The sequence below is a fragment of the Pongo pygmaeus genome, chromosome 5 (genome assembly GCF_028885625.2).
Source record: "Pongo pygmaeus isolate AG05252 chromosome 5, NHGRI_mPonPyg2-v2.0_pri, whole genome shotgun sequence".
NCBI classification, from domain to species: Eukaryota; Metazoa; Chordata; class Mammalia; order Primates; family Hominidae; genus Pongo; species Pongo pygmaeus.
This window is the reverse complement of record NC_072378.2, coordinates 39122822-39137220: the sequence shown is the minus strand read 5'-3', so window position 1 is coordinate 39137220 and position 14399 is coordinate 39122822. Positions and strand designations below refer to the sequence as shown.

General features: G+C 37.9%; 1 protein-coding gene and 1 pseudogene across 1 annotated transcript in view; both read right to left on the bottom strand.

The window, feature by feature from the left end:
• The window catches only part of DNAH8 (dynein axonemal heavy chain 8), a 311999-nt gene that overhangs the window by 260785 nt on the left and 36815 nt on the right, over positions 1 to 14399 (bottom strand). The window contains exons 10-11 of the mRNA XM_054492591.2: positions 10556 to 10663; positions 4833 to 4934 (exon numbers count right to left, since the gene is read on the bottom strand). Of these exons, the coding sequence (XP_054348566.2) occupies positions 4833 to 4934; positions 10556 to 10663 (210 nt within the window). The remainder of the gene's footprint in view (positions 1 to 4832; positions 4935 to 10555; positions 10664 to 14399) is intronic.
• On the bottom strand, positions 1952 to 3975 carry LOC129038220 (dnaJ homolog subfamily C member 2-like; annotated as a pseudogene).

Here is a 14399-nt window from a genome sequence, read left to right as displayed (position 1 = left end):
AATACATGGTGCACGCTGTAGTCCCAGCTACTAGGGAGGCTGAGATGGGAGGATGGCTTGAGCCCAGGAGGCGGAGGTTGCATTGAGCTGAGGTGGCACCACTGCACTCCAGCCTGAGCAATAGCGCCAGACCTTGTCTCAAAAAACAAAAACAAAAACAAAACAGTATTGTGTACTATAGTCATCATACAGTACATTAGATCTCCAGAATGTATTCATCCTGCATAACTGAAAATTTGTACTCTTTCACCAATATCTCATCATTGTGCCATCCCTCTCCAGCCCCTGGTAACCACCATTCTACTCTCCGCTTCTAAGAGTTTGACTTTTTTAGATTCCACATATAGGTGAAAAAAGGCAGTATTTGTCTTTCTGTGTCTGGCTTATTTCACTTAGCATAATGAAATAAAGTTCAGCCATGTTGTCAAAAATGACAATATTTCCTTCTTTGTAAAGACTGAATAATATTCCATTATATATATATATCCATACACACACACACACACACACATACAAACACATACATATATACATACATACCCTATATACCCCATTTTCTTTATTCATTCATCTGTCAACAGGCACTTAGGTTGTTTCCATATCTTGGCTATTGTGAATAATGTTGCAATGAATACAAGAATGCAGATATCTCTTTGAGACAGTTATATCATTTCCTTTAAATATTTACCCAGAAATGAGATTGCTGGATCATATGGTAGTTCTATTTTTAATATTAGGGGGAACCTCTATACTATGTTTCATAATGGCTACACTAATTTACATTCCTACCAAGAGCATGCACATCCTCACCAACACTTGTTATCATTTGTCTTTTTCTGTAGTAGGCATTCTAACAAGTGTGATCTGATATTTCATTGTGGTTTTTAATTTGCAAAGCTGGAGGCATCACACTGCCTGATTTTATACTGTAGTATATTTTTATATACTACCAAGCTATAGTAACCAAAACAGCATGGTACTGGCATAAAAACAGACACATAGACCAATGAAACAGAATGGAGAACCCAGAAATAAATCCATGCATTATGGTCAACTGATCTTTGACAAAGGTGCCAAGAACACACAATGAGGAAAGGGCAGTCTCTTCAATAAATGGTCTTAGGAAAACTGGATATCCACATGCAAAACAATAAAATTGAACCATCATTTCACATGACATACAAAAGTCAGCTTAAAGTGGATTAAAGATGTAAAGATAAGACCTGAAACTGTAAAATTACGAGAGGAAAATGTCGGGGAAAAGCTACTTGGCAATGATTTTTTGGACGTGACCCCGAAAGTACAGGCAACAAAAACAAAAATAACAAATGAGATTGTATCAAACTATAAAGCTTTTGCACAGAAAAGAAAACAGAGTGAAGAGATAACCTATAGATTGGAAGACAGTATTTGCAAACCATATATCTAACAGAGGTTTATTCCCAAAATATATAAGGAACTCAAACAACTCAATAGGAAGAAAATAAATAACCTGATTTTAAAATGAGCAAATGAGGCCAGGCGCAGTGGCTTACGCCTGTGATCCCAGCACTTTGGGAGGCTGAGGCAGGAGGATCACTTGAGGTCAGGAGTTCAAGACCAGCCTGGCCAACATGGTGAAACCCTTGTCTCTACGGAAAATACAAAAATTACCTGGGCGTGGTGGCAGGCATCTGTAATCCCAGCTACTCAGGAGGGTGAAACCGGAGAATCGCTTGAACCTGGGAGGCAGAAGTCGCAGTGAGCCAAGACTGTGCCACTGCACTCCAGCCTGGGCAACAGAGCGAGACTCAGTCTCAAAAAAAATATTTAAAAAATGGACAAAGGACCCGAAAAGACATTTCTCAAAAGAAAACATACAAATAGCCAGCAGGCATTTGAAAAGGTGCTAAGCATCTCTGATTATCAGTTGTAGTTTTTAAATGCATACACAACAAAGACTGTCCATAAGTCATTTCTCGGCTACATTTGCATTCAGCAGTTGCTCCTGGGCATTTCATTGCCTTTACCACCTCAACAACTTCCTTATATTGTTTCTTGAGGTCCTCTCTTGTCCTGCCAGGCACTGCTCCCTCTATTTTTCCTCATCTTCAGGTGCATCTGAAGGAGGCCTACTTCATGTACTTGAGAGACTATTCCATGTTCTTTTAAAGATTATCCAAAGCCTTTTTTGTCATCTTTTTTTTTATGAGGGTCAAGTTTTTAGAGGCTCAATTTTCTTTGCCAATAAGTTCTCTTGACTCCAAAAAAAGAATGTGTGTTCATATAGTTGGTAATAACTTCCCATATTGAATTTGTTCATGCAGAAAAGGGGCCTATGGCTTTAATTAGTAACTGCAGACCAATGCTCCTCTGACCAATTTTTACTGCCATTTCCACCTTCAACAGCTGATTTCTCTGCATTCTTAGATGCTTGTCACACACAAGCCTCCCCTTCCTGTTTCTCTGTTCTAATTGGCTCATTTATTTCTTCCGTTTTTACAAGAGCAGCCATTCCTAGTGTTTTTGTAGATGAGGTATTTCACTGAAGTGCTATAAACTTGCTAGTTGAAGCCTATCACAAAGTTTTTCCACTTCTTCCACCTTTTTAAGCTGCTCCACTTATTGTCAGAAAAGGTGACTTCAGGTCTTCCTTGAATTTTGAAGGTTTGTCTTTTCCTTTTAACGACTCTTTTCTGGATCTCTTTTCCTTTCTTTACCAACAATGCTCGTTGTTTAACTTCCTTTTCTTTCTCCTTAGCTATTCAAGCAGCTTCTAATTCAGCTTGTCTTCGTTTTTCTTTAGCCTCTTGCTTCTTCCATCTTGCTTCCTTCTCGGCTTTCTCTTCTTTTTTTAATGTTGAAACAGAGTCTTGCTCTCACCCAAGCTGGAGTGCAGTGGTGCAATCACGGCTCACCTCACTCAGCCTCAGCCTCCCAGGCTCAAGCAGTTCTCCCACCTCAGCCTCTCAAGTTGCTGGGACTACAGGTGCGCACCAACACACCTAGCTAAGTTTTTGTAGAGACAGGGTTTCATCATGTTGCCCAGGCTGGTCTCGAACTCCTGGGCTCAAGGGATCCACCCGTCTTGGTCTCCCAAAGTGCTAGAATCACAGACATGAGCCAATATGCCTGGCCTTGGCTTTCTGTTCTTTGAATTTTTTTATCCTTGTATCACAGCTATGTGTATTATCAACTAATGTTTTCAATTCGTTTCTTCTTTCTTTCTTTGAGCTCTTGTTGCTCTGTTCTTCTTTTCAATCCCTCTCTTGTCACAATATTCTGCTTTTTTTTCTGTATTTAAATAAGAAAATTCTGTCCAAGCATAAAAACTATACCAGAAGGAATAAAATGATGAATTCATAACACCAGGTTTAGAAACTTTTTTTGGACCATCTGGAATTATTTTTGAATAGTGGGAAAAATACTTCAAAGAAACTGTCCCTTGCTTCAATTTTAGAAGGAACTGAGTTTCCAAATGTATGATCTACACTGTTAAATGCTCCTCTTTTCACTGGGTCATACATTTTATAATTTTAGTGATGCAAGTGAAGTAGTCATTATCTCTTTCTTTTATTGGTTCACCGGCTGCTTTCCATGATGTTTTAAAACCACTACTTTATGAGCTGCTTTGATCTGTCTCTGTGTAGCTTTGTATTTTACATGGCTAAGTCCAAGAACTGCATAATGATCCTGATTCTTCCAGTCCTTGGGATCAACTGTTTTCAGCATGAGAAACACTAACTGCAATTCTTCCTCTTCTTATCCTCCAGTTCAGAGGTCAGAGCAAGGGTGATAGCAGTGCCCTGGCCAGGATGGCAGTCAGCACCAGGCTTCGGGAATAATAGTTCCCATCCTGGGTGGAGGGCACTGGGCCACTTTTCAAACTTGACCTCCCTGTTCAAGCCACACACCTTGGCACTACGAAGACCAGGGAACCTGCACACAGAGATGACCAATAACCACTTCCAGATGGAGCCTTCCTGCTGTGGCCATTTCTTTCAAACTTTTAATAAACAGGTCACTTTAATTTTATACAAACTTTTTCAGAAAATAGGAAATACTTCCCCCCACCCTCCATTTATTCTGAGACAAAACACAGACAAGGCCAGCATGAGAAAGGGAAATTACAGGTTCTCTTTCTCACCAATACAGCTTCCAAAAATCCTAAACAAAACTGTAGCAAACTGAATTTGAGTGTTTTTTAAAAAGATAATTATACCACGACCAAGTTGAGTTTATCCCAGAAACGTTAGGACAGTTTAATTTTAGAAAGCCTAAAAATGTCATCTATCACATTAACAGACTGAGGAGCAACATTCTATAAGCATCTCAATAAATATATGCAGAAGAAAATTTTTCAAATCCCATTCATAACTTTAAAAAATATCTCTTGGTACTAGACTAATCTGATCAAAGATATATTTAAATCTTACAAAAGCATCCAACTAAATGGGGGAAACGTTAGAAACATTGTCTTCTAAACCAGGATCAAAATTAGGATGGCAACTACTACCATGTCTATTTAAGGATACATGGTAATCCTAACCAATGGAAAAAAAGGCAAAAATTTTAATTGTAACGGGCTGGAATGAGATGTAGGGGCCAGAGCATATGAAATGGCACACAGGAGTCTAACACAGGCAGCCATGGAGAAGATGAGAATTAAATTATAACCTAAGAGAAGCACTAAATATAAAGGGAAATAGATAATAAGAACTGTATTCTTTTTATATTCTCAACACTACTCTGTAGGAAGTTTTTTCAGTTAACATATTTTGTGAATAAACAAAGTAAAATTGGGCAGGATGGGAAAAGATTTAGTTTATGAAAATAAAAGTACTTCTACAAACCTGAATTTTCTTTAGTACAACTGGCGTTTCCTGATCCCATACATGGTTTAATCCTCCATCAGTAATATATGCTTTACATGCTGTTACCATTTGATTTGTTACCTGAAATAAATATAGGTACGAAATAATTATATGTAAAAAGAGAAATAACATTTATATATAAATTTCAAACCACAAGCATAAAAATATGATAAAGAATAAACCTACGGGCCAAGTGCAGTGGCTCATGCCTGTAATCCCAGTACTTTGGGAGGCCAAGGTGGGAGGGTAACTTGAGCCCAGGATTTCAAGGCCAGCCTGGGAAACAGAATAAGACCCTGTCTCTAAAAATAAAAAAAAATAATAATAACATTAAAAAAAAACTAGAGAACCTGAAATTGGAATTTTCATTGTCAGAATTTTAAAAGAAATTCTATTGATGAACTGACCATCAATTGGTACAAAAATGAAGAGCAACACTCATAGGTGGGAATTGAACAATGAGAACACATGGACACAGGAAGGGGAACATCACACTCTGGGGACTGTTGTGGGGTGGGGGGAGGGGGGAGGGATAGCATTAGGAGATATCCCTAATGCTAAATGACGAGTTAATGGGTGCAGCACACCAACATGGCACATGTATACATATGTAACAAACCTGCACATTGTGCACATGTACCCTAAAACTTGAAGTATAATAATAATAAAATTAAAAATAATAATAATAAACAAAATACAATCCAAAAAAAGAAAAATGAAGAGCAAATGAGTGAGCCAGAAAAGGGCAAAGACAGAAGAAAAAAATTAAGAGAAATGTAAGTTAGATGCAAGGGGGGAGAATAAATTGAATGGGTAGGTGTGTTAGTCCATTTACATTGCTATCAAGGAATACCTGAGAATGGGTAATTTATAGAGAAAAGAGGTTTATTTGGCTCACAGCTCTGTAGGCTGTACACGAAGCATAGCACCGGCATCTGCTTCTGATGACGGCCCCAGGAAGCTTACAGTCATGGTCGAAAGCAAAGTGGGAACTGGCCTCGTATGAGAGCAAGCAAGAGAGAGATGCCAGGATCTTTTAAACAATCAGCTGTTGCATGAACTCATTACCACAAGGAGGGCACCAAACCATCCATGAGGGATCCACCCCCATGGCCCAGACACTTCCTGCCAGGACCCATCTCCAACACTGAGGATCACATTTCAACATGAGATTTGGAGGGGACAAATATCCAAACCATATCAGGGAGCTAGGAATAATCCCAGGCAAAAGAGGACTGTTTCCCAGGAATAAAGAGAAAGGAAAGTCTTTGGATTGAGACAACTCAGCAAGTGTAGAACAAGATAAATGTAAAAAAAAAGTTTGAGATATTAGAAATTCAAAGATAAAGAAAAAAAATCCTAAAAGCTTCCTGGGAGAATAAAACTAGTTACCTACAAAGGAAACAAGAATCAGATTAGCACCAAGCTTCTCCTCAACAATACTGAATACTAGACAATGATTGAGCAATATCTTCAACTTCCCAGGAGACAATGATGTCAAATTTAAAATCCAAGTCACACTAGCATTTGAGTGATCAGACAAAATGAAAGTGATTTTCAGACATGTAGAAATCCAGGAAGTTCACCACCCTGAAACCCTCTCTGAAATAATTTTTTCAGCAAAAGAAATGATGAATCCAAGAATGAAAAAGATGTGGGAATCACAAAACAGTGGTGATAAATAAATTAGCAATACTTGGATTTTAGTCTGAATACTTGTTGATTCACAATGTTGAAAAAAATGTTAAGAATAATATGGAACTGTTAAAAAATTATTCAGTGATACTTGCAAAGCAAGAGACTTTATTCAGGACCATTGTGATAGATATAGGGACCACTGCAAAGGGATCTTGTAGCGGGAAAGAGAGATTGGGCTCAACTCTGAACACAGCGTGGACAAGCAGGAATGTACAGCCAAGGGGCAAGATGGGAGTCAGTGGGTGGAAAATTATTAAGAGGAAACATCAGAGGTAAGGAGGATTTTGGTTAAACTGACATAACAGGATTCTTGCTGAAGACAGGCCAAAGTGATCAGACAACACCTGGGTGGTTGGGAGGAATGAAAACCTGATAAGATATCTAGAGTTATCAGATATTGAGAATGGGGGGTTCTTGCCAAACTGACTTAGCAGGGTTCTTTGCTCAAACTAGATTTCACTAGAAAGTGCAAAGGTGGGCCTACCAGAAGATTCAGAAGCCAAGCAAAGAATCTTTGTCAGAACTAAAAATGATCTCAATGTGGGATATATATGGCAAGAATGAGAGAGACAGGTAAAGAGGAAGGATTCTGAGAGTCTTGTCGTATTTAGGACATAGTGATTAAGCCTATACTTTGCTTTTTAAAAAAACTTAAAATGTGACTATGACTTTATATATTTCTTTATGCTTGAATAATTTACAAATAAATTTTACTCATGTGGGTTTTTTTGTTGGTGGTGGTTTTTTTGTTGGTTTGTTTGTTTGTTTTTTGAGACAAGGTCTTTCTCTCTTGCACAGGCTGGAGTGCCATGGTGTTATCACAGCTTACTGCATTCTTGAACTTCCAGGCTCAAGGGATTCTCCTGCCTCAGCCTCTGGAATAGCTAGGACTACAGGCACACACCACCATGCCCAGCTAACTTAAAAATTTTTTTTTTGTAGAGCCAAGGTCTCCCTATGTTGCCCAGGTTGGTCTCAAACTCATGAGCTCCAGCAATCCTCCCACCTCAGCCTCCCAAAGCGCTGGGATTACTGCCTGAACCACCATGCCTGGTCTCATGTGTTGCTTGAGTAATTTTTCAAATTATTTTAACTAAGACAAATATCCCTGATGAACATCCATGCAAAAATCCTCAATAAAATACTGGCAAACCGAATACAGCAGCATATCAAAAAGCTTATCCACCATGATCAAGTGGGTTTCATCCCTGGGATGCAAGGCTGGTTCAACATATGCAAATCAATAAACATAATCCAGCATATAAACAGAACCAAAGACAAAAACCACATGATTATCTCAACAGACGCAGAAAAGGCCTTTGACAAAATTCAACAACCTTCATGCTAAAAACTCTCAATAAATTAGGTATTGATGGGACGTATCTCAAAATAATAAGAGCTATCTATGACAAACCCACAGCCAATATCATACTGAATGGGCAAAAACTGGAAGCATTCCCTTTGAAAACTGGCACAAGACAGGGATGCCCTCTCTCACCACTCCTATTCAACATAGTGTTGGAAGTTCTGGCCAGGGCAATCAGGCAGGAGAAGGAAATAAAGGGTATTCAGTTAGGAAAAGAGGAAGTCAAATTGTCCCTGTTTGCAGATGACATGATTGTATATCTAGATAACCCCATCGTCTCAGCCCAAAATCTCCTTAAGCTGATAAGCAACTTCAGCAAAGTCTCAGGATACAAAATCAATGTGCAAAAATCACAAGCATTCTTATACACCAATAACAGACAAACAGAGAGCCAAATCATGAGTGAACTCCCATTCACAATTGCTTCAAAGAGAATAAAATACCTAGGAATCCAACTTACAAGGGATGTGAAGGACCTCTTCAAGGAGAACTACAAACCACTGCTCAATGAAATAAAAGAAGATATAAACAAATGGAAGAACATTCCATGCTCATGGGTAGGAAGAATCAATATTGTGAAAATGGCCATACTGCCCAAGGTAATTTATAGATTCAGTGCCATCCCCATCAAGCTACCAATGACTTTCTTCACAGAATTGGAAAAAACTACTTTAAAGTTCATATGGAACCAAAAAAGAGCCCGCATTGCCAAGTCAATCCTAAGCTAAAAGAACAAAGCTGGAGGCATCACGCTATCACCTGAAGTCAGGCATCACCTGACTTCAAACTATACTACAAGGCTACAGTAACCAAAACAGCATGTACTGGTACCAAAACAGAGATATAGACCAATGGAACAGAACAGAGCCCTCAGAAATAATGCCGCATATCTACAATCATCTGATCTTTGACAAACCTGAGAAAAACAAGCAATGGGGAAAGGATTCCCTATTTAATAAATGGTGATGGGAAAACTGGCTAGCCATATGTAGAAAGCTGAAACTGGATCCCTTCCTTACACCTTATACAAAAATTAATTCAAGATGGATTAAAGACTTAAATGTTAGACCTAAAACCATAAAAACCCTAGAAGAAAACTTAGAAAATACCATTCAGGACATAGGCATGGGCAAGGACTTCATGTCTAAAACACCAAAAGCAATGGCAACAAAAGCCAAAATTGACAAATGGGATCTAATTGAACTAAAGAGCTTCTGCACAGCAAAAGAAACTACCATCAGAGTGAACAGGCAACCTGCAGAATGGGAGAAAATTTTTGTAATCTACTCATCTGACAAAGGGCTAATATCCAGAATCTACAATGAACTCAAACAAATTTACAGGAAAAAAACAATCTCATCAAAAAGTGGGCAAAGGATATGAACAGACACTTCTCAAAAGAAGACATTTATGCATCCAAAAGACACATGAAAAAATGCTCATCATCACTGGCCATCAGAGAAATGCAAATCAAAACCACAGTGAGATACCATCTCACACCAGTTAGAATGGCGATCATTAAAAAGTCAGGAAACAACACGTGCTGGAGAGGATGTGGAGAAATAGGAACACTTTTACACTGCTGGTGGGACTGTAAACTAGTTCAACCATTGTGGAAGTCAGTGTGGCGATTCCTCAGGGAGCTAGAACTAGAAATACCATTTGACCCAGCCATCCCATTACTGGGTATGTACCCAAAGGATTATAAATCATGCTGCTATAAAGACACTTGCACATGTATGTTTACTGGGGCACTATTCACAATAGCAAAGACTTGGAACCAAGCCAAATGTCCAACAATGATAGACGGGATTAAGAAAATGTGGCACATACACACCATGGAATACTATGCAGCCATAGAAAAGAATGAGTTCATGTCCTTTGTAGGGACATGGATGAAGCTGGAAACCATCATTCTCAGCAAACTATCGCAAGGACAAAAAACCAAATACCGCATGTTCTCACTCATAGGTGGGAACTGAACAATGAGAACACATGGACACAGGAAGGGGAACATCACACACTAGGGCCTGTCATGGGGTTGGGGGAGGGAGGAGGGATAGCATTAGGAGATATCCCTAATGTTAAATGACGAGTTAATGGGTGCAGCACACCAACATGGCACATGTATACATATGTAACTAACCTGCCCGTTGTGCACATGTACCCTAAAACTTAATGTATAATTTTAAAAAAATGACATTGGCTAGCAAATTTAAATATATATTGTTTAATCATTTTTAAAAAATTATTTTAAATAATTAACCATGTGGTGCCACACAGGAAAATTTTACACAAACTATAGTGCTGATGGGAGTAGCTAAAGAACCACTGTTAATAGCAGACACACTCCTATCTCTTGGGTAGAATCAAAACTATTTGAAATGAATAAATTAAAAACCACCAGGCACATTTTCTTTAAGTATTGGGGCTTACATCTGATAAACAGAAAAGTACCAATTACTCCCTTCAATTAAGTACAACTGAGTCCAGTCAACGCCTTTCTCTTCTTGCCCACTGGAAGTATTAAAACTCTGAGAGGCACTTAGGCTTCCCAATTCCCTTCCTAGGGCTCAGAAGGAAAGATTTGCTAACTTTTTCGCAGGATGACATGTAATTTCCTCCCATAGAAACTTACCTTGATAAACAATGAGGTCATTCTCTCTGAGGTATTATAATACCTTGACACACCGTGAATCATTCTGATGGCATTAATCAAATTTTGTATTCCATGTGCCATGGAAACCTAACATTGAAACAAATTAAGTGAATTCCATCATATGCGTATAGTTTTAATAACCAATATTCTATAATACTCAAAACTCTAAATGTACACAAAATAGTATAGCATTTTTATCTTAAAGTCAAATTTTACTAAATGCAATGTAGTATTCTAGACTAGACCCTGGAACAGATAATAGAACATTAGTTTTGACAAACAAACTAAGGTAATACAAGATGTTAACAGGAGAAACTGGGTAAAGAGAATTCTGTGCTATCATTGCAACTTTTCTGTAAATCTGAACTTAAAAGTTAATCTAAAATTAAATTTTAGAGGTGAGAGCCATTTTAAGGTTAATAGTTCATTCTGCTCTTTTTAAAGGTGAAGAAACTGATACCTTGAGGGGTAAAGTGACTTTCTTATGGTCATAAGCCCAGCTAAAACAGAAATCAGACTAGCATTCGTTTTCTTTTATGCAACTCAGTTCGCCTTTTAGCAATCCTACCAAGTGCCATTAGGCTCTGAATATATTGGGAGAAATCCAAACCTATTCATGAGTAGCTCACAGCAGAGCGGAAGAGATAAACACAAACAAGTAAAACAAGTAGAACAAGGTAGAGCAAAGCAGAACAAGTACAACAAAGATATAAAACAATCCCAAACATAAACTGAGTGCTTACTATATTCCAGGCACTAGGCTAAGAGCGTTAGCATATTATTCTAAGATATGCTGAGAACAACCCTTGAAGGTAGGTTTGATTACATCATATATAAAACATCACGGATTGTAAGATTGCACCATTGTTTTCTGTGCTATTGAGAAAGAAAAAAGACACCCAAGATGAGGAATCTAACTCCTACATAATACTAGGCCACCAGTGGGTCCTCCCTGTTAAGGTAAACATGAAATAAACCAACCATGGAGAAAAAGAGAGAAACAAAATGTACATGCTACCAGGAGGAGGAAAGAAACCAAACTTCTTTGAGAATGTATGCACAGGTACTCAACTGCAGTCTGAATTCATACAAATGGCACCAAAATCAAAAACAAAACAAAACAAAAAAAACACCCTCAAGGAGAGAACTAATAATTTAAGGTTGTATCAAGTCACATCCACAATGATTCACAAAACCTAACTGACTAAAGTATGTCCTGAGTTCAGGGATATTAAAATGTGAAAAAAAGTCTTAGAATCTATAAAATAAAGCATTATCATTATTCCCATTTTGCAAATGAGAAAACAGAGAGGTAGAGAAGTTAAGTCACTTGACTAAGATCCAACAGCTGTAAGTTACGTAGCGGAGATTTTGAGACCCTGCTTCTAACCATGATGCAAATCACTACAGGAGAACAGACAAAGCCAATGGCATCCCTCCCTTCAAGGAACTTTCCTTTTAATTGATAAGACAAGATAAAATATATAAAATGTTTTTCTAATGGTGATGGAAGAAATACAGCCAAGAAAAACAACTACCGATTACTGTATGGTATGTCCGAGGTGTGGGGTGTAACTATGGAATAATTAAATCAGTTTTATGTGGCTTATGGAAATTAACATCATTAGTTTATAGTTAACCTTCTATGTCAGAATTCATATTATATATGGTATCTGTAGATCAAAAAGATCCTAATAAAAATATGCCTAGAAGGAGTCCCTTCCACCCTTGCTAAGTCATGTCTACAAAGTACCACTAAACTCCAATAAAGAGGGCTCAGGGATGGCATCAAATGGGTCCTTCAGGAAAACATCCTTCATCTGAACTTTAAACATCATTATTTATAATAGTAGCTCCTTGAGTGCACTGTTCTTGTCCATCTATATACAGTGTTCAGGTATCTTATATGTCAAACATATAATAGTAAGATATGCCTAAAGCACAATACCAGGGTGATTAAAAAATGAAACATACATAAATCTTATGAACCAGAAATGGAAACATGAATCCCCTGCACTTTTCCTACCCAAATGACAGTTATAAACTAAACAGCAATTGCTGGTTACTTTTAATCAGAATAAAGAAAATGAGGGGGAAAAAGGAATTGTTGAAAGTACAGATATAGTGGGTGTATGAGTGGGAAGCAATTATATGACTCAATGCTATTAGTACTTCTGTCATTTCAAAAGGTAATGCTTGAAACCTTCCTACATCAGAGAATATAAAAAGCTCAACAACAACAAAATAACAATAATAAGGCACATCCGTGGTTAGAGTAATTGAACAAAGCTTTTTAAAATTACTAGGATGAAAAAAACATCAGAACTAAATGATTTTTAAATTATATGAATTAAAACAAGTCTTTTGAATCAAGAAGTTGAAATCAGTATACCTTAAAATTTGGAGTCTTGATAGCAATGAAGAGTATTCTTTCTTTCAAGTTTACTTTTTATAATAAAAAGCTTTAAATATATAGAAAAGTACAGAGAAAAATATAATGACCACCTACTCCCATCACTAGATTTGACAAACGTGAACATTGTGCCATATTCACTTCATCTATTATTTTTTCACATCAAGAGCTACTTGCGGTAGCCCTGGAGTAGTCTTTAGGTATTATGTGTATTTCATATTTGCATCTTCAAATCTTGTGAGCAATCCGAAATGCTTGTGACACGTAATAATTTTAATTTTTCTTGAACAGAAATTTTAATTGCTCACATTGTAAAGTTGGGGAATTAAGTCATTGAGCTGCCAAGTAAGCCAAGCAACGGCCCTATTTCTCCAACACCATATACAATTTGATTTTCTTTACTTGGGGTCACGTGCACAGAAATACCTAAGAAATAGTATAAATGTTCTTATATTAAACAAATTTTACAAAGGTTCACAACACAAGTCCAGCTACTAGTAGCAGGGGTAAAAATGAGAAGAATGAAGTTTAAGAAAGTCATAATTCTTGGTGGGGAGGAAGGGAGAGAGGTGTGAGCTGAAAAACTTCCTATTGTGTACTGTACTCACTGCCTGGGTGACAGCATCCATACCCCAAACCTCAGCATCATGTCATATACCCATGTAACAAACCTGCACATGTACCCCCAAATCTAAAATAAAGCTGTAATTTTTTTAAAAAGTCATCGCTTTGCAAATAACACTAATAAGTTTTAAATAAAATCTACAATCTCTTTATGGACTCAATTAAAAGACTCTGCTTCTAAAGTCTTCCTGTCCCCTCTCATGGTGCTCCCTGATGGATAATGGATTCCTCATGGCAGTAAGAAATGCACTTGTCCAAGACTCTCAACTGACATTTTTCCCTCCCCTTTCATATTAAACTTCTTGACTACTAACATTCTCTTGGAAAGATTATGAACTGCCTTTATACCTCCTTCTTCTCCAAATCTAAGTGATATAGACCATAACCTCTTTCCTTCTCCCTGCCTCTGGGATGAAACCTGCATTGATCCAAGAAGGTTGGTCAACAAAACCATGTGGCCTATGCTGCCACCTATGTGGAAGATTTGACTACTTCTTAAAAAATTAGAGTGAAGAATACTGAACACAGATATCAGACGCAAATTAAATTAATTTGAAAGCATTGGGCCGCGCACAATGGCTCACGCCTGTAATCCCAGCACTTTGGGAGGTGGAGGCGGGCGGATCACTTGAGGTCGGGAGTTTGAGAGCAGCCTGGCCAACATGGCGAAACCTTGTCTCTACTAAAAATACAAAAATTAGCCGGGCATGGTGGCACGCACCTGTAATCCCAGCTACTCAGGAGGCTGAATCAGGAGAATTGCTTGAACCCGGGAGGCGGAGGTTG